Source organism: Staurois parvus, unplaced genomic scaffold (genome assembly GCF_062004578.1).
Source record: "Staurois parvus isolate SC_StPar_1 unplaced genomic scaffold, SC_StPar_1.0 ptg000086l, whole genome shotgun sequence".
Classification (NCBI taxonomy): domain Eukaryota; kingdom Metazoa; phylum Chordata; class Amphibia; order Anura; family Ranidae; genus Staurois; species Staurois parvus.
In genome coordinates this window covers 5,998,342-6,022,509 of record NW_028317882.1, presented here as the reverse complement: position 1 = coordinate 6,022,509, position 24,168 = coordinate 5,998,342, and the positions used below count along the sequence as shown (strand labels likewise).

Here is a 24,168-nt window from a genome sequence, read left to right as displayed (position 1 = left end):
TGTTCAGGTGCACACAGGCCTTATAATAGAGGTTTGGAAATACCTCAGAGCTCCACCCAAGAGAGACAGGAGTGTCTCTCATCCAGGAGTCAAGAGGACTCCAAACCCTTTCCTGGAGCCAGAGAAGAGATGTGTGCATTAGAGTGAGACACAGATAAAGGCCTGAGGACTAAGGCAGAGGAGCTGTGTATGCTAGAGTGAAGCCATCTGTGTGACGATCGCAGCGTCAGACCCCAGCCCTTCTCACCAAACTCGTGACCGAAGGACTAGCCAATCTAAAACTGCGCTGTTACGTGCGTAACAATACCACGCCCAGCTGCACCCTGCACAAAGATTTTCCAGCTAATGGACCACAATCTGTGTACCTGCAGCCTGCGAGCGATTGTTACTGGGCCAGGTTAATTACGCAATTAACCCTTCACACTGCCACCACCTCCTTTTTATACAGAGAAAGAGGAAACTCGGCAATATGAGCAATAACACTATGATGTCTGAATAATTGTTTGTATACACAATGTCACCGCAGATAGATGTATGCAGATGTTTAAAACACACAGTAGCGCTCTTCAGGGACAGGGGTTCTTAGTTTGCATTAAAGAGCTTTAGAAACAGTTCAACACTATCAGAAATTAAGATTTATTACTAAACGGTCAAAAGGGTGTAGCCTATACATATATATATATATATATATATATATATATATATATATACAGAGAGCAATAACACAGCAAAAGATAACAGAAAGAAATTTGGAGAGATAGCGTACTTGCCAAAAGTTCTGGGTTAAGCAGATCAAGTTTGCGGAGCCAAAAGGGAGCCTTATCTCCCAAAGTTAGTTCCGATGTTAAAAGGGAGGATTCTTCAACTTCAGCACAACCTTCTCCACTTAACTTAACTTTCTGCTCCAAGCATAACAGCCTTTCTAGGAACTCAGCAGGGTGTCTCCTTGAAGCAGAAAACCAATCGCCTCATTTGGGGAGGGTTTTGGAGGCAGAGACCCCAGCTAGAACCAAAATCCCTCCAAGTTTCTATCATAACCCATAACTTACCCTCGGTACATGTAGCAGCCTAGCCACTAGTAGATTAATATGCAGAAGCATCTGCTGAACATCAAGATATGAAATATGACATACCTGCTTGAGAAAGTTAAGGAGATATCATTTTCTGCTCTCTTGTAGATTTCAGCTAGGGAGTGTAATATATCAGGCGACTTGTATTAAAGCGACCTATCTGAATATATGCCTGGTCTCCTTGTAAGTCTTTCATATTCCAAGATATGAAATCATAGGGAAAAGCGGATTTTGAATGTGATGTCTGTTTTACAGCTTATCTGGAATGTCTTTGAAGCTCAGTGAAGGACTTGGTTTATGGCTTTACGATATCGCAGATTGAGAAGCTAACAGACACCCGGGCACCAGCTAGTGGGATTTATAACCTTTAAGCTCTCCCGCTGAGCCTGTGATCTCTGGCATCATCCAGACCACATTCCTGATGGAGAGGAGACATTGGAGGGAGGCTGGTTTGGGAGTAGAAATGATACAAGATGGAGGATCCTTAGCAAGATGGGTGACCGCGTCCATCTCTGTATGCACAATTGCTACAATCTGCATTGAAGAACCTGTAGTCTGGGTGACTACAGCGTAAAGGGCAGACGTACTGTGATTAAAGGTGAGTGAAAGCTTAAGAACCAGGTAGGCTAGCATTTTTTATTTGTATCTTTAGCTGTAAAAAAACCCTGTGAGGGATACCTTATGTTTTATGGACTTACCATTTTCCTTTTAATAATAGTGGGCTGCCAGGCCCTTAAACAGTTCCATCTGACGTGGACTTCACTAAACAAGGTATCTACCATGAGAATTAACAACCCCACATTACAATCCGTATTGCTTTTTCACTGTCTGCATATTTTTAATAATAATTGAGATTAGATGTATATTGTACGTTTGATTGATTTATATATCTTCAGCCTCATTTTTAGGTTTTCATTTTTTTCCATCACATTCACTCAATCCTAATTAAGCTCTGACAATCACTCAGCTAGTGGAAAGCCTTACTGGGCTCATCACAGCTATGTAAACTACAAGTGACACCAGTGACCAAGAAGCAGGATGGAACACTGGCCCTTGGGACAGGAGGTCCAGATGATCTTGAAGGACCCTCTGTCATGAGCTTGAATGTGACTGAGTACCATGTTTGCCTGAGCAAATTCAGTGCAATGCGGATCTCAATCTTTTAAAGTAGACAAGGAAGAATCTGAATATGCAGAAAAGCAAAGAACAGGTTAAACTGATTCCACGACATCACCAGATCATGTACTGTAAAGGCCCGAGGATCCCCGGACCTAGCAACAAACCTATCCCATTTTTTTTTAAATCTGGACAACAGGAGATCCAAAGCTGACATTTTCCACCTGTGGCAAACGGCTTGAAAGACCTCTGAATAGAGCGCTAATTCCCCTGAAGCAGACATTGATCATTAAGGAAGTTGACCTGTCACTTATCTTTACTTGAGATGTGGATGGCAGACATGGCCGTAACATGAAGTTCTGCCCACAAGAAGATTTAGCCCTATGTCCTTAGAGCAGCACGACTTCTGGTGCCTCCTTGGTGATTGATGTAGGCCATGGTTTTGGCATTGCAAGACTGGATCCTTGTTGGATGTCCTCACAATAGAGCAGTCCAACATTGAAGGGATAACCAAACCACTTGGAGCTCAAGAATGCTGATTGAAAGTTGAGCTTTTTCCAACAAAGTCCTCTGCACCGAAAAGGTGTTCAGGTCTGCTCCCCAGCCCAGCAGACTGGCATCTGTCATGAGAACTTCTAGCTGTGGAAGAAAAGGCTTAACTCCAGCACCAAGTTGAAAATCCACCATGTCAGGAAGATTCTGGCCTTGGGATTCAGAAGCATAGGGTGATTCAAGGACCAAGTCTGTTTGTCCCACATGCTCAGAATGTTGAGTTGGATCAGGAGTGAAACTGGGCATATAGCACCCTATGCTGCAAACCGTTGAGGGAGCATATTCAAACAGCTTCAATGCTAAACAAGAGTGTACAGCTTCAATAAGTGTAGCAACAGTCTGCTTGAGTTCAGGGGAAATATCTTTAGCAGGTTTATCATCCTGAAGGCATAGAGTCCACCTCAGCTGACACTTCCTCCTTTTTGTGCTGTGTCTGGCTCAAGGACAAAGTCAAAGACTTTGCAGAAGAGGAGGTTGAAAGGGCATTGCCATGACCCTGTTGTCCAGAGCCTAAAAAGGCCAGGAAACCTTCCAGTGAACCCTAACATTATAGCAGAAAGTTCCTCTCTAAAAGAAAAGGATGAGGCTTGTGTGGCCAATGGCTGGCCAAATAGCCAGAAGGGAGAGAGTCAGAATGGGGCAACCATCAGAGCAGAAGTTATTAGAGCCCTGCACAGATGTATTACAACCCCAAAGGGAACTAAAGCCTGAGTTTGACCTATTGAACCCAAATGACCCCTTATCTCTGTGCATGGGCCGCCATACTTGTGAATAAATTGTAGCCAGAAGGATACTCACAACTTCCATAGCAGTAAGGCAGGAGAGGGATGCCTCACTGCAAGCAGCTGAAGGCCACTGTGCCAGGATTTGCAAATGTGAACCGCTATCAATATGCCCTCAGACAGGAAACCAGTAGCTGTTGCTCAGCCAGCATCTTGAATCCAAAGAGGAAGAGGCAGTATGCATAAGCACAGTAACCCTCTGCGCATGCTTAGAGCATGGGGTACACATGCAGTATTGTACCACTCAGGGGGAAGAGACAGTGCAATTGCACCAGATCAATTTACATCAAATTGCCATTACCCTAAACTAGAGAGAGAGAGAGAGAGAGATAGTAGAAAGTACTGTAGGTCTTGGGGTATTTGGCAGGAGGACAATAACTTACAGTGGAGGGTAGGAAAGGAGATTAAACAATTTACATATTACTAAAAGGCTAAGAAAGAGATTTACCACAAGCCATGTCTGCTTCTCTAGCTGCTTGTACTCTCAAGTAACTAATTCTCAAATATGACAATAAAGACTTCAAAGTGGGGTAACAGGTTTTTTGACCGCTTAGAAAGACTAACGGTATATTTGAAAATGTATTTTTAAAAATATTTTTCATATGTATATTGTAATAAAAATGCATTTGAACATAGTGTATGTATTTATTTATATATATATATATATATATATATATATATATATATATATATATATATATATAGAATATGGACAAAATTGTAGTATTTCAAATATATGTCAATATATTTGGGAAGAATATCTTTAAAATATATTTCAAATATATTTTTCTTATATGTGGGCAGTGAGATTGTTGTGTTTTCACAATACTTATATCAATAGGAGGTAATGTTTGTTTGAAATTATTTGTACTGCTTGTTCATAATATGTAGTGTGCAAATTCTGGGAACTTTATCAACTTTCTTTCCTTTTGGAGAAAAAGTAGAGCTCTGTGCTTTTCACAAATAAATTATCCTGGTTGTCAAAGTTGTTTACCACACCCTAGAAAAAAGCTACATGAACAGATCCTCCTCAAATGGTGCAGCTGACCTACCTATGTTGGACCACTGGGGTGATGCAGCGACAGTGAAATAAAGGCTGGTGGTCACTGCAAATGTCACGGCAAAGACCACCAGAACTGGTACAGTATAATTTCATTTATTTTCTAAACATGTGCCCAAAAGATTAAACAAAATATTTTCTAAACCCAATGTGAATGCTTTTCAACTCCATAGTGGATTGGCTTTGTGCAGCACCTGAAGTAGCCAAAAAAAAGTTGTATATGGCATGCCTTAGCTTTGTTATAGTTATTGTTTCTATAAACATAATAATATATTGCTTAAGTTTTACTTTTACTTTGCCATGTGGCATTGGGTGGTTCTCCCTCCAGCTGTGAATTTTGCTGAGATTTGCACAGATTGGTCCTACCCAGTGAAATCCAACCCCAGCACATATTGATCTTTCAGCAGGGGGTGGCCATTTTCATCACACACAGGTCTTCTCTTATCCTTCTCTCAGCATACAGTTTCCCCTTTCAGAGACTCTACACTGTGTAGTACTCACAATTCACCACAGAAATCGGATATTAGACAGTGTTTAATAATTCCTAACAGACATTGCCTGCTGAGCCTGCACTCAAAGTCTAGAGTTCCAGTAGCATCCTTACTTTCTGCAGAGGGAAGGTTTCTCTTTGCCATTTAGGCCATTTGGGGCCTTTCACATGGTCGGACCGTCTGGTTTTCATCCATCCGTGATGGTTGAAAAATGGAGAGCAATGTATTTCTATGGACCAACAAATGTGAATGGATCATCATCGGTTTACCATACGTTTACATCCGTGTCCATTCCGGTTTGTTTTTTTAAATGGACAAAGGAACATACAGATTCGTTGAAATGGAATAGAATGGATGTAAATAGATGCCATCCATTCCATTTATGCCTATTTTAGGCAAGAAAATGTATTGTTTATACTTTTGTCACCTCTGATTGGTCTCTGCAACAACTAAGTAAAACACATGCAAAAACTGATGTAAACTGAACTGAAATAAATGGAAGTGAAAACTGAAGTAAACTGGCATAAACCGAACTGAAAATTGATCTAAACTGAATCTGTTTCTTCTTTGAAAACAACGTGACTGAACAGATGATGCTCATGTGAAAGGGGCCCTAGAGGAGAGCCCTTTGGTTGCTTTCAGTCCATCTCACCATAACCTAGAAAGTTATACTATTTTATAGGTCGTCAAGCCCTCCCTTTATAAATTCCACACAGAACACAGATAATGGCAAGAAAGCCTGAAACAGTTGGATGAAATTTGAAATCAATGGCTTTATCTGTGCTGAAATCCAACAGTTCTGGATGTGCAGTTGGCCAATGGAGCATAAGAGCCCTTTCACACTGATCAGTTTTTGATGAGCTTTTGTTTAGCTTGAAGCGGTTCTTCATTCCCATTTGTGACAACAAAAACTGTAGCTGCTGACTTTTAAAAAACAGTCTCTCATCCGTCCAGGGATCCAGCACCGTGCTCACTCGAGTCAGTTTCTTCACCATTCTTCAGTCCCTGGCATCTATTTTTTGTTGGCAGCTGACTGTGTGTCAGGGCCTGGACTTGAACCTGGGACTTCTACTGTGTCAGGCAGTAACTCTTCTCGCTGAGCTACCTGGGATGCTGAACACCACTCTGCCTGATCTATTGGACAATCCTGTGTTGTGCTTTGTTTTCTGATGAACCTTGAACTCCTTGCTCCTCCCATGAACTTCCTCATAAAAGCCATGTCCATACACTTCCTCCTTGGCAGATTATTGTGCCTTCCAGCCAATATCCCGCTCATCCTTACTGCTGCCGTCTATATTGTTTATGACCGACCTTTGGCTTGTGACTGACTCCGCTTTTGTCTTATCCCTGAACTGTTCAATCCGCTGTTGGTTTCCAGCTTGCCCTTTCCCTGGTGGGGTGATCCTGAGACTGCGACCTGGTATTCACACGCAGCCAAATCCATCTCCACCATTAGGAGCGCTGGTGAAGACCGGTGGATACTTAGACCCTGCACCTCAGGTGAGCCTGCGTCATTCCCAGGGTGACCCGCTGGTGTACCTATCCTGCTGGTTTCAGGTAAGCCCTACACTACTGTAGCAATTGGTCTCTGAACCTGACCTCACACCGTGACAGAATAATCTGGCCCAAACATGGAGGCCGCTATAGCAAATGCCATGACTCCTGTTAGGCAGCAAATTTCAGAGCTGCAAGAGTTTGATGTTACCTACCAAAAGAAATTTTCTGAACTGCAAAGTGTAGTAGAGGGGCAACAGGATGAGATCCATGCTCTGCAGAGACGATTGCTGGACTTATGTTCCCGCGATGTTGCTAATACACTCAAGTTCAATGGAGACCGCTGCCACTACAGGGGTTTCCTTAACCAATGCCACATTTATTTCCAGATGCAACCTGCTGCATTAAATTCTGAGAGACAGAAGGTATTATTTGTTATAAACCTCTTGACTGAGGAAGCCCTAGCTTGGGCCTCTCCTTTATATAGAGCAAGACAACGCAATGTTAAACAGCTTTGAGACTTTTGTGACTACAATGAACCAGGTCTTGGATGATCCCAACCGCTGCGCTACCGCTGAAGCAAAGCTGCATACTTTGTGGGAGGGTAGACGCCCTAAATAGTGCAGCGCTTGAAGCAATACTACGTGCAATACAAAAACTGTGCTCACATACAAATGTGTCAATATTAAATAATATAAATAATATGTTAAATCATTGAATAAAATATATCTTAAATATATAGTGCCACTCAAAAATAATCTCTTGACAATAGTGCCCACACAGTAAAAAAATAAATAAAATAATAGCAGCCCCCTACAAAGGAGGATAATTTAAACAGTGCTTTAAGTGTAATAAAGTGACCACACTTCAAATACCACTCAAATAATCAAAATAACCAAAATTACGCTATTACGCAGCTTCCGGTACGCGGTGACGCACTTCTGGCGCCAGCCGCCATCTTCGTATACCCAGGAAGTTCCTTTACATGCAGTACACCCACATATTGGTGAGGAAGGAGGACTGCGGGAACATGTGAGTGGGTTCTTCTTTTCTGTTTACTAATAATAAAGAATCTTGGCTAAAATACTACACTTAGAGGACTCCTTTTTTGGCTCACTTGGTTGGTGAGCAATTATTCTTCAGAAGCTTCCGGTCTGGGGTAATGGGAGTCCCCTAAGAGATCCACATTGTGAGGAGAGGTACTTGCTGTCAGGAAATAGGGATCCAGGGTGATCCTGAAAGCTGTCTGGCCCTTAGGGGTCACTTGGAGGAGGTGAGGAGGCAATTTAGCCTTAGTAGGTGAAGAGTGTGGACACGCTCACGGAATACAAGCACTATTTTGCACATTGCATGAATTTTATATCACCTGTGGATTATTTCATGGACATTTTGTTTGATTATTTGAGTGGTATTTGAAGTGTGGTCACTTTATTACACTTAAAGCACTGTTTAAATTATCCTCATATTTTTTTTTTTTTTACAGTGTGGGCACTATTGTCAAGAGATTATTTTTGAGTGGCACTATATATTTAAGATATATTTTATTCAATAATTTAACATATTATTTATATTATTTAATATTGACACATTTGTATGTGAGCACAGTTTTTGTATTGCTCGTAGTATTGCTTCAAGCGCTGCACTATTTATGATTATTGTACACACTGTTTGGGTATCAGTTTAAGTGCTGGCAGCTTTCAGTAGGTAGACTTCCTTTCAACGCAGGAGGACTCTTGTCTGTATTTCAGGGTAGACGCCCTGTTGCAGAGTATACAACTGAATTTCGACGATGGATCTCAGATACCACCTGGAACCCAGCAGCGCAAAAGAGTCAGTTCCGGTGTAGCGGCAAGATGAGTACCCCCATGAAGATGTGTATCCCTGACACATCTGCGCATGTCACAGTTTCAGTCACGATCAATCGGTTACTGAACTGCTGCATCTGACCTTCTTGAAATAACCCCTTCGTTACAATTTCTTAATTTTCTTAACTAATTAATAATTATCATAATAATTAATAATAATGAATTGCTTAACTATGTCAGTTCTGTGCTATGGATGGTGATCGGCGATCGTCTACGTCTGCCGAAAACCGTGACATGCGCAGATGCGTCAGGGATACACATCTTCATGGGGGTACTCATCTTGACGCTATACCGGCAAGGGCTCTCTGAACAGGTGAAGGATGAGCTCGCCAGAGTAGAGACTCCTAACGATCTTGAGCAGTTCATCCAATTATGCATTCGGATTGACCAGAGACTTACAGAAAGGAGAGATTGGGAATGTTTGGAAGTAATGGTGGCATGCATTTCTCTGCTAATCAGTTCAGTCAGAAGGATCTAAACATTTCTTCAGATCCTAACACACCTGAACCCCTATGCAGGTAGATGCTATTAAAAGATCCATTTCTACTCAAGAGAAAGAGAGAAGACATTTGGAGACGTTATGTTTATATTGTGGGGACTCTGGGCATTACGCAGTTAATTGCCCCAATAAAGTCAAAAGAACAATTGCTGCGACTGGTGTTATCCTGCCTGAATGCATAAATCCAATTACCCAGTCTATTTCCCCATTGATCCATGAAGAAAATAAAGTTGGTCCTAAACAGTCTCATTTTGTTGTCCCTATCAAACTTTTTACTGAGGGCTATGAAATTCCTTGTTCTTCTATGCTGGACTCTGGGGCTGGGGGAAACTTTTATGGACATAGAGTTTGCCCACAACAATAATATTCTCAGAAGAAACAAATATGCTCCTATTGATATGGAGATGGTTGATGGTTCACCTTTATCATCAGGACCAGATACTCATGAAACCGTTCCTCTGGTACTCCAATTTCAGGCTGACAATTTTGAGACCATCAACTTTCAGCTGATTACATCTAGAGATGAGCGAATTTCTCAAAAATTCGATTCGGCTGATTCGGCGAATTCCAGTGTGAAATTCGATTCGATGCGAATTTCTTCGCTACGAAGATGACTTATAAAAAGGGTTTCTAGGCTTCAGAGAGCCTTTAAATTAGTGCAGAACACTGTACCTTTAATTTAAATGCCCTTGGAGATGAGGAAAGAGAAGGAGAAGGAGAAGGATGAGAAGAAGGAGAAGGATGAGAAGAAGGAGAAGGAGAAGGATGAGAAGAAGGAGAAGGAGAAGGATGAGAAGAAGGAGAAGGAGAAGGATGAGAAGAAGGAGAAGGATGAGAAGAAGGAGAAGGAGAAGGATGAGAAGAAGGAGAAGGATGAGAAGAAGGAGAAGGAGAAGGATGAGAAGATGGAGAAGGAGAAGGATGAGAAGAAGGAGAAGGAGAAGGATGAGAAGAAGGAGAAGGAGAAGGATGAGAAGAAGGAGAAGGAGAAGGATGAGGAGAAGGAGAAGGATGAGAAGAAGGAGAAGGATGAGAAGAAGGAGAAGGATGAGAAGAAGGAGAAGGAGAAGGATGAGAAGAAGGAGAAGGATGAGAAGAAGGAGAAGGATGAGAAGAAGGAGAAGGAGAAGGAGAAGCAGAAGGAGAAGGATGAGAAGAAGGAAAAGGAGAAGGATGAGAAGAAGGAAAAGGAGAAGGATGAGAAGATGGAGAAGGAGAAGGATGAGAAGAAGGAGAAGGATGAGAAGAAGGAGAAGGAGAAGGATGAGGAGAAGGAGAAGGATGAGAAGAAGGAGAAGGAGAAGGATGAGAAGAAGGAGAAGGAGAAGGATGAGGAGAAGGAGAAGGATGAGAAGAAGGAGAAGGAGAAGGATGAGAAGAAGGAGAAGGAGAAGGATGAGAAGAAGGAGAAGGAGAAGGATGAGAAGAAGGAGAAGGATGAGAAGAAGGAGAAGGATGAGAAGAAGGAGAAGGAGAAGGATGAGAAGAAGGAGAAGGATGAGAAGAAGGAGAAGGAGAAGGATGAGAAGAAGGAGAAGGATGAGAAGAAGGAGAAGGATGAGAAGAAGGAGAAGGATGAGAAGAAGGAGAAGGATGAGAAGAAGGATGAGAAGAAGAAGGATGAGAAGAAGGACAGTTCTGTGACAGTTTCTGTCTATTTCTGACAGTTCTGGGACATTCACTCCATACAGCTGTTTCAACCGCTGTATGGAGGGAATGTCATGGAACTGTCAGAAATAGACTATTAATGACAGTTCTGGGACTGTCCTTCCATGCAGCGGTTGAAACATTGTATGTATTTGTTTCCATAAATGGATCCATTTATGGAAACAAATAGATACAATGTTTCAACCGCTGTATGGAAGGACAGTCCCAGAACTGTCATTAATAGTCTATTTCTGACAGTTCTATGACATTCCCTCCATACAGCGGTTGAAACAGCTGTATGGAGTGAATGTCCCAGAACTGTCGGAAATAGACTATTTATGACAGTTCTGGGACTGTCCTTCCATACAGCGGTTGAAACATTGTATCTATTTTTTTCCATAAATGACATTCTGCAAATACACTTAGAGGAGCGCTGCAGATACACTTTTTGCCGGCTTGGAATTAATCTTATTTTCATCCTACTTCTTCTTCTTCATCCTCATCCTCATAAGAAGAAAAAGAAGAAGTAGGATGAAAATAAGAATAATTCCAAGCCGGCAAAAAGTGTATCTGCAGCGCTCCTCTAAGTGTATCTGCAGAATGTCATTTATGGAAAAAAATAGATACAATGTTTCAACCGCTGTATGGAGTGAATGTCCCAGAACTGTCAGAAATAGTCTATTTCTGACAGTTCTGGGACATTCACTCCATACAGCTGTTTCAACCGCTGTATGGAGGGAATGTCATAGAACTGTCAGAAATAGACTATTTATGACAGTTCTGGGACTGTCCTTCCATACAGCGGTTGAAACATTGTATGTATTTGTTTCCATAAATGGATCCATTTATGGAAACAAATACATACAATGTTTCAACCGCTGTATGGAAGGACAGTCCCAGAACTGTCATTAATAGTCTATTTCTGACAGTTCCATGACATTCCCTCCATACAGCGGTTTCCGGCAAAAAGTGTATGTGCAGAGTTCCTCTATTCTGCAGATACACTTAGAGGAGCTCTGCAGATACACTTAGAGGAGCTCTGCACATACACTTTTTGCCGGCTTGGAATTATTCTTATTTTCATCCTACTTCTTCTTCTTCTTCTTCTTCTTCTTCATCCTCATCCTCATCCTCTTCTTCTTCTTCTGAGGATGAGGATGAGGATGAAGAAGAAGAAGAAGAAGAAGAAGTAGGATGAAAATAAAATTAATTCCAAGCCGGCAAAAAGTGTATGTGCAGAGCTCCTCTAAGTGTATCTGCAGAATAGAGGAACTCTGCACATACACTTTTTGCCGGCTTGCAATTATTCTTATTTTCATCCTACTTCTTCTTCTTCTTCTTCATCCTCTTCTTCTTCTTCTGAGGATGAGGATAAAGAAGAAGAAGAAGAAGAAGAAGTAGGATGAAAATAAGATTAATTCCAAACAGGCAAAAAGTGTATGTGCAGAGCTCCTCTAAGTGTATCTGCAGAATAGAGGAACTCTGCACATACACTTTTTGCCGGCTTGGAATTATTCTTATTTTCATCCTACTGCTTCTTCTTCTTCTTCATCCTCATCCTCATCCTCAGAAGAAGAGGATGAGGATGAGGATGAAGAAGAAGAAGAAGAAGAAGTAGGATGAAAAGAAGAATAATTCCAAGCCGGCAAAAAGTGTATGTGCAGAGTTCCTCTATTTCTGACAGTTCTCTCACAGCTTCTTCACATGAACAGTGGTTGAAACATCTGTATCCTAAATGTAAACTAATAGATACAATGTTTCAACCGCTAAACATGTGTTCCTTCTGTCAGAGAACTGTCAGAAATAGCGGAGCTCACTGCAGGGACACTTTTGCCGGCTGATCGGGAAATGTTCGAATATTTCCTGAAATTCGACTCGAATTCCGGTTCGCCTGGTTCGATTCGCTCATCTCTAATTACATCACCTAAATTTCCTGTCATCCTGGGCATCCCTTGGTTTTCTACCCATAATCCCTCCATCAACTGGGGAGCGCGGACTGTAAATTTTACATTCTATCTCCCCCCCCCCCCCCCACCCATTGCGAGGAACATTGTTGGAAACCATGTGGCACAAGTTCTCTACCAATCAGGGAATCACAGGCTGATATGGTAACTACACAGTCATATAACAACCTGCCTCCACAATACCATGAGTTTCAAGACGTCTGTGATAAAAATAATGCGGATCAATTACCTCCTCATCGTCCATACAATTGTCCTATTGAACTGCTTCCAGGAGCAGAAATACCAATCAGCCGCATTATCAATTTATCAGAACCTGAATTAAAGGTGCTAAGGGAGTGGCTTGATGAGAATTTGGAGAAGGGCTTTATCAGACCCTCAACATCTCCTGCAGGGGCAGCCCTGTTCTTTGTTGAGAAAAAGGACTCCACTTTGCGTCCATGCATTGATTTTAGGGGCTTGAATAAAATCACTGTTAAAAACCGTTACCCACTCCCTTTAATCGCGGAAATGCTGGAAAGACTCTGCTCTGCCAAAGTCTTCACAAAACTTGACTTACGGGGGGCATATAACCTGGTACACATGCGTCAAGGATATGAATGGAAGACTGCCTTTAGAACCAGATATGGACACTTCGAGTCCCTAGTTATGCCTTTTGGCCTATGCAATGCTCCTGCGACTTTTCAGCACTTCATCAATGATGTTTTTTGAGATCTGTTGGACCAGTTTGTTATTGCCTATCTGGACGATATTCTCATCTTTTCGGACAACCTGGAGGAGCATCGCAAGCATGTCTGAACTGTATTCAAAAGGTTAAGGATGAACCGACTTTACATCAAACTGGAGAAGTGTGAGTTTGAACAGACCCAGATCCAGTTCTTGGGATATATAGTTTCTTCAGAAGGAGTGAGCATGGATCCCGAAAAGATCAAGGCAGTGGTGGATTGGACTGCCCCTGGAAATGTTAAGGAAATACAATGATTTATTGGATTTTCCAACTTTTATAGGAAATTCTTAAGGAACTTTTCTAATGTAATAGCACCAATTACACAGCTGACAAAGAAAGGAGTGCCCTTTGCATGGTCAACTGAGGCGCAAACTGCTTTTAGTAAGCTAAAGACTCTTTTCACTTCTGCACCAATATTGGTACATCCAGATCCTGAGCTACCTTTTATTGTGGAAGTGGATGCCTCAGACTCTGCCGTGGGAGCTATCATTTCTCAGCGATGAGGAGAAAAAAATGCAGCTTCATCCCTGTGCATATTTTTCTCCTTTTGATGTCATCAGCTGAAAAGAATTATGACATTGGGAAGTTGCTGGCACTTAAGGAAGCTTTTTCCGAATGGAGGCATCTGTTGGAAGGGGCTAAGCATCCTGTGACTGTCTTCACTGATCATAAAAATCTAGAATTCATCCGCTCTGCCAAGAGATTGTCTTGTAGACAGGCACGTTGGTCACTGTTCTTTTCCAGGTTCAATTTTATTATCTCATATTGACCTGGGTCAAGAAACGGTAAGGCTGATGCCTTATCACAGATGTCGTCTGGGCCTCTCCAGGAGAATCACTCTGAATGCACAATACTGCCTCAAAAGAACTTTCTAGGGGCCACAAGTCCTAAGGCATTCTTGAATCTTCTTAAAGAGGGGTATGAGAATGACCCACTTCTCAATCATCCACCTAAGGACATTAACCTGACTTACAGAATGGCTTTTGGATTCAAGGACATCATCTTTATGTACCTGAATTTGTTTGGGTGGAAGCTCTCAAGTTGGTTCATGATTCCAAACTTGCTGGGCATTTTGGAGTTTCTAAGACTGAAGAACTGTTATCACGTTCCTTTTGGTGGTTGGGGTACAAGAAAGATGTCAAACGCTATGTGGCCTCATGCTTGACCTGTGCACGCAATAAAAATCCCCAAGCCTCTCCTTTTGGGGTTGCTTCAGCCACTCCCTGTTCCATCAAGACCATGGGGGTCTATTTCTATGGACTGTGTGGTGAATTTACCTCCCTCAAAGGGAATGTCCACCATTTTGGTAGTTGTTGACCGTCTCACAAAAAATGGCCCATTTTGTTCCAGTTAAGGTGGTGCCCACTACTGAACAGACTGCTGAACTGATGGTTCGAGAAGTCTTTAAAACTGCATGGAATCCCTGATGATGTGGTGTCTGACAGAGGTGTGCAGTTTACTTCAAAATTCTGGAAAAGCTTTTGCTCAGCCTTAGGTGTTACAATCAATCTGTCTTCTGCTTTTCATCCCCAGTCTAATGGTCAGACTGAGAGAACTAATCAAACAATGGAACAGTATCTTCGATGCTTTGTCACTTATCTTCAGGATGACTGGGTGGACTGTCTTCCCACTGCAGAGTTTGCATACAACAATTCTAAACATAGTTCCACTTCTCAAAGTCCCTTTTACTTAAACACCGGTTATCATCCAGTTTTTATTCCTGATCTCCCTATCACAACTCCAATTCCTGCTGTTACCAACAGACAAACTACATTGCAGGAGATTCAGGAGAAATTGATTGAGACTTTGAGGGAAGCTCAGGAATATTACAAAAAGGCTGCTGACAGACACCGGAGAGCACTTCCTACGTTTCATGTGGGTGACAAAGTTTGGTTATCAACGAAGAATTTGAAGGTGCATGTGCCATCTGCTAAGTTGGGTAAAAAGTTTGTGGGTCCCTTTCAGATTTCTGCGCAAATCAACCCGGTCACCTTTCGCTTAAAACTTCCTGACAGTATGAGGATTCACCCTGTTTTTCACATATCACTACTCAAACCGTTTCATGAAAATCCTTTCCCTGGAAGAATTTTTCCACCTCCTCCACCTGTTGAGGTACAAGGTGAAGAAGAATTTGTGGTGGAGAAAATTCTTGATTCCAGGATCTTTAGGAACAAATTACAATATCTGGTTCAATGGGAAGGATATGGACCAGAAGAAAATTCTTGGGAGCCTGAGGAGAATGTTCACGCCTATAGATTAACAAAAGAATTCCACCAGAGGATTTCTCACAAACCTGGCCCTAAGATGTCCAGAGGACGTCCTGGGAGGAGGGGAGTAATGTTAGGGCCTGGACTTGAACCTGGGACTTCTACTGTGTTAGGCAGTAACTCTTCTCACTGAGCTACCTGGGATGCTGGAAAACACTCTGCCTGATCTATCCTGCCTTGTGCCTTGTTTTCTGATGAACCTTGAACTCCTTGCTCCTCCCATGAACTTCCTCATAAAAGCCATGTCCATACACTTCCTCCTTGCCAGATTATTGTGCCTTCCAGCCAATATCCCGCTCATCCTTACTGCTGCCGTCTATATCGGTTGACCGACCTTTGGCTTGTGACTGACTCCGCTTTTGTCTTATCCCTGAACTGTTCGATCCGCTATTGGTTTCCAGCGTGCCCTTTCCCTGGTGGGGTGATCCTGAGACTGCGACCTGGTATTCACACGCAGCCATTAGGAGCTCTGGTGAAGACTGGTGGATACTTAGACCCCGCACCTCAGGTGAGCCTGCGTCATTCCCAGGGTGACCCGCTGGTGTACCTATCCTGCTGGTTTCAGGTAAGCCTTACACTGCTGTAGCAATTCATCTCTAAACCTGACCTCACACCGTGACACTGTGACTGCTTGCGGCTGTACAGCCAGCTGCCCACTGTGCAAGCCTCTCTGCGCCTTGTGCATGGTCCCGCAGTCTTAGGACCTGCTCTCACCACCCCCCGCACAAATTAAATGTGCCAATTTTGAACAAGGATGGGGGTGTAGTTCTGCTTTAAGGACCCTTTTCACATTGATGCACTTTTTATGCGTTCCCTTTGACTTAAAATGGAAGGTGCTTTTCAAAAACTCCACCAAAGATGCAGCAGGCGAGACTTTTCAAAGTGCAGAGCACCTGCATAGTTACATAGTTAATCTGGCTGAAAGGAGACAAAAGTCCATCTAGTTCAGCCATTAAAAAAAAAAAAAAGTTATAAAACTATACCCACAATTGATCCAGAGGAAGGCAAAAAAAGGGGCAAAGTATGATTCAATTTGCTCCTGTAGGGGAAAAAATTCCTTCCTAATCCCCTGAGGCAACAGGATATTCCCTGGATCAACTTTACCTATAAATGTTAGTATCCAGTTATAATGTGTATCTAGGAAAGAATCCAGGCCTTTTTAAAGCAATCTACATGGGTAATATGATATCTCTCTCTGGAGTCTATGCCTCTTTTAATAAAAGAGGATTTTGCTCACTTTAGAAACCACAGCTTGGCATTGCATGCCATTATTAAGCTTGTGATCTACCAGAACCCCCAGATCCTTCTCCTCCATTGATTTCCCCCTAGTATGTATGTTGCATGCATAATCTTAGCCCCCAATTGCATAACCTTCAATTTATCAACTTTAAACCTCATTTGCCACATAGTTGCCCAATTAAACAGTGCATTGAGGTTGGCTTGTAAGTTGAAGACATCCTGTAAAGACATTCCACTGCAAAGCTTGGTGTCATCTGCAAAGACTGACATGGTATTTTTAATCCCAGACCCTATATCGTTTATAAATATATTAAAAACTAAGGGTCCCAACACTGAACCTTGGGGTACACCACTGACAACCCTAGACCATTCAAAGTACAAATCATTAACCACTACGCTCTGAATACGATCTTTTAGCCAGTTTTCTATCCATTTTACATACGGATTTTTCCAAGCCCGTAGACTTTACCTTACACATTAGCCGTGTGTGGGGAACTGTGTAAAACGCTTTTGCAAAATCCAAGTATACCACCGCCACCCCACTGTCCAAGGTTTTGCTCACCTCCTCATAAAAAGAAATCAGATTTGTTTGACAACATCTGTCTTTCATGAATCCATGCTGTCTGTTGCTTAAAATATTTTTTTCCCAGCAAGAACTCATCTATGTGGTCTTTTATTAAACTCTCCAATATCTTCCCAGCTATAGAAGTTAAACTAACAGGTCTATAATTATTTGGTGAAGATTTTGATCCTTTTTTAAATATAGACACCACATTGGCCTTGCGCCAATCTGAAGGTGCTATGCCAGTCATTAAAGAGTCCCTAAAAATTAGAAACAATGGCTTTGAAATGACAGAGCTCAATTCTTTAACCACCTCCCGTCCGGCCATTGTATATAAACGGACGGATGGTGGTAGTGCAGGGTCGGGTGGCTGTTTATAAATGGCCTCCCTGCCCCCTGCTTGTGCTCGCTCCCTGGGAGCGCGCAGCACCGCAATCCGGTGCCCCCTGTGTCCTCTGGACACAGTGGAACACCGATCATCATACGGAACCTCTGTCCGAGGTGCCAATCATGTGATCACTGATGGGCCAATAAGTGATCACATGCAAAGTAGTAAGCAAGATGTCACTTCTGTTCACAACAGCCTTGTACCATGCGACAAGCTGTGACCAATCACAGCTCACACAGTATTTCTCAATGGCTGAAAGAATGCAGCCAGAGAGAAGGAGAAATTATTGTTTTTTACAGCCTTTATGGGCGTAAAAGCAATCAGTCTATAAAAAAAAAAAAAATCTTCATCACCCCCCCACAAGTAGTAAAGTGTCACCATGATGACACTGTACTGCTAGGGTAACAGTAAGTAAAAAAAACCCCATAAATAATATAAAAATGTAAAAAAAAATTTAAATTATAATTTTTGGTTATAAACTAATTTTTTTTTTTTTTTTTACTAAAAAGATAACTGAATAAATTTTAGCCAAAATTTATGATGAAATATTTATTTGCAAAATTTTATAAGAAAAATTGCAGGACAATAATCAGCTGTCAGCAGACTTGCCTAGATAATTACAGCATTACTGAAGTGATGCCGATCTATGTCATAAATCACTAGTGCTAAGTTCTCGATCTTGTGAAGACAGAGACCAGCAGGGAGAGGACACCCGTTCCCCCATCCCTTTGCAGTGTATTACATGGAGGCTCATGCTGCTGTCATCTTCAGCACAGTCTGTCACTTACAGGAGAAGGAGTGGGGACACCATTTTTCTGCTCGTGTCGGATTTATTTTGTTCAGAAGAACAGGGAGGATTTCTGGAGAAAGAGAGATTGCTTCAAGATACCAAGCTAAGCTCAAATGCTTAGTAAAGGTAAAATCTCTTTGATTGTAGGATTAGATTTGTGTTTTTTAGGTTTACAACCACTTTAACCGGTCCAGGTGCTTTATTTACCTTTTATTCTGTCTAAATATTTCTGGATCATATCAATTGTGAGCCAATGTGGATCCTCTGGAGCTGTGTCAATACCATGCCCATTATGGACAAGAGCTCCCCCATGCTCCTTTTGTATACACAGAGCTGAAGAAGGTATTTCATTTGCCTTCTCTTTGTCCCCAGTCAACCACTCTAGATTATTTTGTAAAGGGCCTAAATGCTCGGACCAGACCTTTGTACTATTAATATATTTGAAGAATTTTTTTGGGTTTGTCCTGCTATCTTTTGCATTCTGTCGTTCCTTTTCAATTTTTGCGGCCTTGATTTTCTTTTCACATATTCTGTTATATTCTTTGTAATGTTTAAACGAGGATAGCATGCCTCCATTATTATCACTCTCCCAGCCCTTTCGATCTGTGCAAGGCGCTCAGTCGCCACCTCCTCATTAACACTGGGTGGCTTATAACAAACTCCCAACGATTACCTTTGTAGTATGCACGCCCATGTGCAGTTCCACCTATAATGCTTCAGCCTCATTACACTCTCCATCAACTAGGTCCTCTTTCAAACTAGCTTTGATATCACTTCTCACATTGAGAAAGACACCACCACCATTTTACCCTGTCTTTCCTAAAGAAAGTATAGCCAGGAATATTAATGGCTCAGTCACGTGAAGAATGAAGTCAAGATTCAGCAATACCAAGTAAATCATAGTTCTGTTCATGCACCAAAGCTTCCAACTTGGCTATTTTTCTTGGCAGACTTCTGGCATTGGTGAACAAACACTTTAATCCATTGACACCTTTTGCACACGTATTTTGCACATTTTTTATTTTCATACAAATGGAAAGAATTCCAATGGTTGTTTGTAACATGGGAACCTTCTTTTCACCTGCCATAGCCCTTCCTCCATCTTTCCCTATTCTACCATGTCTGCCCCATTATAATCTAATTCTCCCTTCCCCCTCGATCCTAGTTTAAATACTCCTCCAGCTATCCCATAAACCCCTCCCCCAGCACAGCATTCCATTTAGGTGCAAACCATCTCTAGCATATAGATTGTACCCCAATGAAAAGTCAGCTCAGTGCTCTAGACCCAAACCCAAATCCTTCTCTCTTACACCAGGTCTTTAGCCATGCATTCAGTGCTCTAATCTCAGTCTGTCCTGTGTTGCGTATGGCACAGGTAATATTTCAGAGAATATCACCTTGGAGGTCTGTCCCTTCAACTTGCAGCCTAGTTCTTTAAATTGATTCTTAAGGAGCCTCCACCTTCCATGTATTCTTTAAGTGGTTCCAACATGGACCAAGACAGCTGGGTCATGCCCAGCCCCTCCCAGTAATTTATCAACCCGGTCCACCACATGCCGAACCCTGGCACCAGGGAGACAGCAAACCATTCGGTTGAGGCGATCCTGGTGGCAAATTATTCTATCAGTCTTTCTGATTCTAGAATCCCCTACTACCAACTGTCTAGGCCTTCTTACACTACCCTTGCCACCTCTCCCAGATGGTCTGCTCTCCTGGCTGTTAGGATAGTAGTGACATCCTGGGCTGCTACCCCTGAGCTTGCCATCCCCACATCTTCTCCCAACTTGGCAAATCTGTTTGGGTGCTCAAACCCAGGGCCAGCCTTCCTTTTCTGTGTGCCCCTACCACTCCGTCTCACTACAGTAAACCATCTTCCTACTGATAATCCTGACTAGCCCCTTCACCCTTCACATCAATCCCATTAGCTACCTGCTCAGGGAGCAGAAGACCCCTTTCAAGGTTGTCGGTTCTGCCCAGTGTTGCAACTTGCTCCTCCAGATTTCTAACACGAGCTTCCAGAAAGGCAACCCGCGCACATCTGTTGCAGCGGTATCAGTCCCGGAGCTGTTGCTTCATTGTTGCATGTATGTGACACACTGTGCACTGCACAAAACCTTCAACCCTGCTAGCACTCATTATCCAAGTTACAATATCATTATTACTAACAGGAAATATCAGTTGTCACTTACAGGTTAAAAGACTCCTGTTTTCAACTTTGTTTTTTTTTTTAACTCCACTTGATCAAATGTCCACTTGATCAAAGGTCCATTAAACAAAATACAGGCAAGCTCAAGAACGAGCAAGCTCAGAGTGAGCTCTACAGAAAGTTATGTAATACCTATAGCACCTGTGACCAATTAAACCATCCCCTTAATTAGCAGACTAAAGGAAAGAAAGGGGAAAAATGCTATTTAAAAAGTGACAAAAAAGTGATTTTAAAAAAGTAAAAGCTGCTAGCAAGACCCCAAAGAAGAAAATAAAACCACTACAAGCACCAGCAGTCAAAAGCAAAACTGTTTTTCACTTTCTACTCAAATCTCCAACTCTTTTTATTTTCCAGCCAGCAAAACATTGCAATGTGCCAAAATGTACCTGCATTGTGAAGAGTTCCATATGATTTTAAGGGATACATTTTTCATGCATTTTTTCTGCTATTTAAACAACAAAAATGGAAGGTTATAGACTCTGAGACTGTGGACCAGTCTGCGATAGTCCTCAATCAATATCCTCTTGCTGTGGTAGATGAGGTACTGTCCTGTGCATCATTAAGGAACACATCACCCGTCAGGCACCATCTATGTCCTTTTGTCTAAATGGACCACAAAATAGTCCATGCAATTCCCTAAGGTGTATGATGGCTGCTTGCAGTACAAAGTCTTTGCATTCATGTTCCAGGGCCGTAACTGGTCTTATGCAAAGGAGCACTGCCAGAAGATGTGCAAAGCGGTTTCTTCGTGGATGATGTAGAAGCGGCAGGCCTGTATTTGCACAGGTTTCTCTCATGCATGACACGGCATGAAACCATATCTATGCCAGACATATTTTGCTCTAATAAAGAAAAAAACATCCAAGAGGCAGTGGGACTTTGGTGTGAGTTAATGAGAGGACAAAAACATTCTGAGGTTAGGCTGCTCACAACAGACAGAGCTACCCTTCAGTTCGTACCCAGCAGGTCCCCCCCCCTCAAAAAAAAAAAATGCACCAATGGAAAGAGCACCAGATCAAACCAAAGGAAAATGGAGTCCAAATTCATTTACTGGTTTACGCTAGCAAAAATCAATGTGTTTTGGGGTCAGAAAAATAAAACCCTTCATCAGGGCTTCATTTAAAAAAAAGGACCCCTAAATGGACTCAAAATATGGCTTTCTTGTATTAATATACATAGGGAAGCTATTACTGGTGCAGCCAGGTGCTTTTCTAAGAATGGAAAGTGAGAGAAACACTGGCTGCAGCTGCTGCCTTGTGGTGCCTAATTGGTTAACAGCTGTTTCAGCAAAAGGAGGGAGATGCTGAGCAGGAAGAGTTCACTAGACTGAATCAGGCAGCAATGCACTGTGGGAAGTCTGGAGGAGAGAATATGCTGTGGTGATTGAAAGCTTTTGAACTACATTCCCCAGAGAGATTTCTGGGAGGGGAAATAAATGCAGTTTGCTGAGTTGTACAGGACATAATGTCCTCTTGCCATGAGGGGGACCAGAGAGTGCACTATCACTGCTGCATATTGGTGGCCTGAGCATAATCCAGAGTTCTGAGTTCAGGGGTGCCGATAGAGTTACCAGGGTGCAGAGCACAAAGTGGACTAATTGCGGTGTGTGATCAGATGGTGAGTTGCTGCTGTGGGGATTTACTACCCACTGCTATAGAGTGACTAAGCCCTTTAGGAACTTACCATACAGCCATCTAGTAGCCAAATTTGTTACCTTCAGATGTGACTAGGACTGTACTCATGTGCACCAACTGTACAACTGGGCCTCAACACTAGCTAGCTGGAGATTTTGACTGAAGACTGCCCCTTTACAGCTGCTACACAGAGACCTTTACCTATTGCTTATGCTAAGAGGTACCTCTCAGGGAGCATTGCACTGTATTCTAGCCATATTTCTAGAGTGCACGCTAAACTAGTTATAGTACTATTATCTTACATTGCAGTTAAGGCTTGTATGCACTGTTTCTTGCTGATTTTGCTGATTCATGAGTTAATTCCAGTCTAGTAGTATAGAACTCTATTCTAAGTTACCTTGGCATAGTGATTATGCCATCTACTGAACTGAGTCTCAACCTACCTTCGGTGTGCTCATTTATTATACCAATACAAAGTTAATTTACCACTAAACAGTCTTGTATTTATTTCCTGGTACTACTTCAAAGCAAAGTTAAAGGTATCTGTACTCAAGTTCTTATAGCTGTTTCCAGTAAACTTTATTAAACCAGGTTTGTCAGAGGGGCTGAGGCTGTTCTTGGAATGAAGGCACAGAACAAAGAACCCAAATTACCAAGTGGCTCCTGCAGGGGTAGCGCTACATTGGATTAGGAGAGTTACCGGTCAGTAGTAACTGTCAGAGCAATCAACACCTGCTTATGCACCTGTTGGCCAGTAACTCTCCTAATCTAGCAATTAAATTCCCTACACAGGTTCACACAGAAAAGCTCTATTTTGAGACCATTCAAGTTTCTTGTTTTAAGTGAATCCCTGAAAAAAAAAGGGGGGGGGGGTCTGACCCCCAAAACATGTTTTATTTTTAAGTTAAAACTAAGTGAAACCAAGGAGTGTCCAGTTACAGGGGCTGGTGCTGTCTCATCCAAGGAACCTCCAAAGGGGCAGGAGAAAAAAAAGGAACCAGAAGTTGCCACCAGAGTCCATAATTTAATCAAAGACCTGTGGATGCACTTGCAAGCAAAGAACACCCTTAATTGATTAGCGATGTTGGGAACGCTCTTACAACCTTTGAAGGGCTCCTTGATCACGAGTACCCACTTTACTCTGTCCATCTTTGAGCCCCTTGATGATATGATGAGATGATATAAAACACTGTCCTGGTGATGGTCTTACAGGTGTTGACCTTGGGGCACCAGGCCTGGGCAAAGTACTGCAACACAGGGAGAACTCGCTACAAAGAAATGGTCTTTCCTTTAATGGTGAGACCTTGGATATTCCAGAGGCTAAATTTTTGGTTTCAAAGCTGCGCTCTCAGCAACAAACCAGATTCCAAGGATTTTGATGTAAGCCACTCTGATGTTAAAGGAAATGGACGTAGACTCTGACTTCCTGCAGTTGATTTTTACCCCCAAAGCTTGGATGAAGTCATTGTGGGTCTGGACAAGCAAACTGATGGAATGCTGGTCAGCGCAAGAACACTGTCACGTCATTCATGTAGAGTGAGCACTTGATTGACCTTCTGTACTGCAAATGTCATGGTACATCAGGTAACATTTGAACAAAACAATTGCCCAAGAACAAACCTATACAGGGCTCTGCATATGAACCTTTGGGAGACATGGACAAAGACCTTTTCCTAGTTAAGACTGACCAGAACCAAGTGCGCACACTTGAAAGAGTTCTCACCTTTTTTCCAGATTCTCCACCTTGTAACAGTGGGTCTGGATTCTTTCTCAAAGTGTCCTTTCAGGTGCTAACTGATATTCTCCAGGACCTGCCTC

The 24,168-nt window shown here is 42.3% G+C and overlaps 1 protein-coding gene across 1 annotated transcript in view; it reads left to right on the top strand.

Moving 5' to 3' along the window:
- Positions 1 to 23,772, top strand: part of LOC149468491 (uncharacterized) — a 110,871-nt gene extending 87,099 nt beyond the window's left edge. The window contains exons 2-5 of the mRNA XM_089670121.1: positions 14,259 to 14,434; positions 14,798 to 15,131; positions 15,336 to 15,598; positions 23,563 to 23,772. Coding sequence (XP_089526247.1) covers positions 14,259 to 14,434; positions 14,798 to 15,131; positions 15,336 to 15,598; positions 23,563 to 23,772 — 983 coding nt within the window. The remainder of the gene's footprint in view (positions 1 to 14,258; positions 14,435 to 14,797; positions 15,132 to 15,335; positions 15,599 to 23,562) is intronic.
- Positions 23,773 to 24,168: the final 396 nt, after the last annotated feature.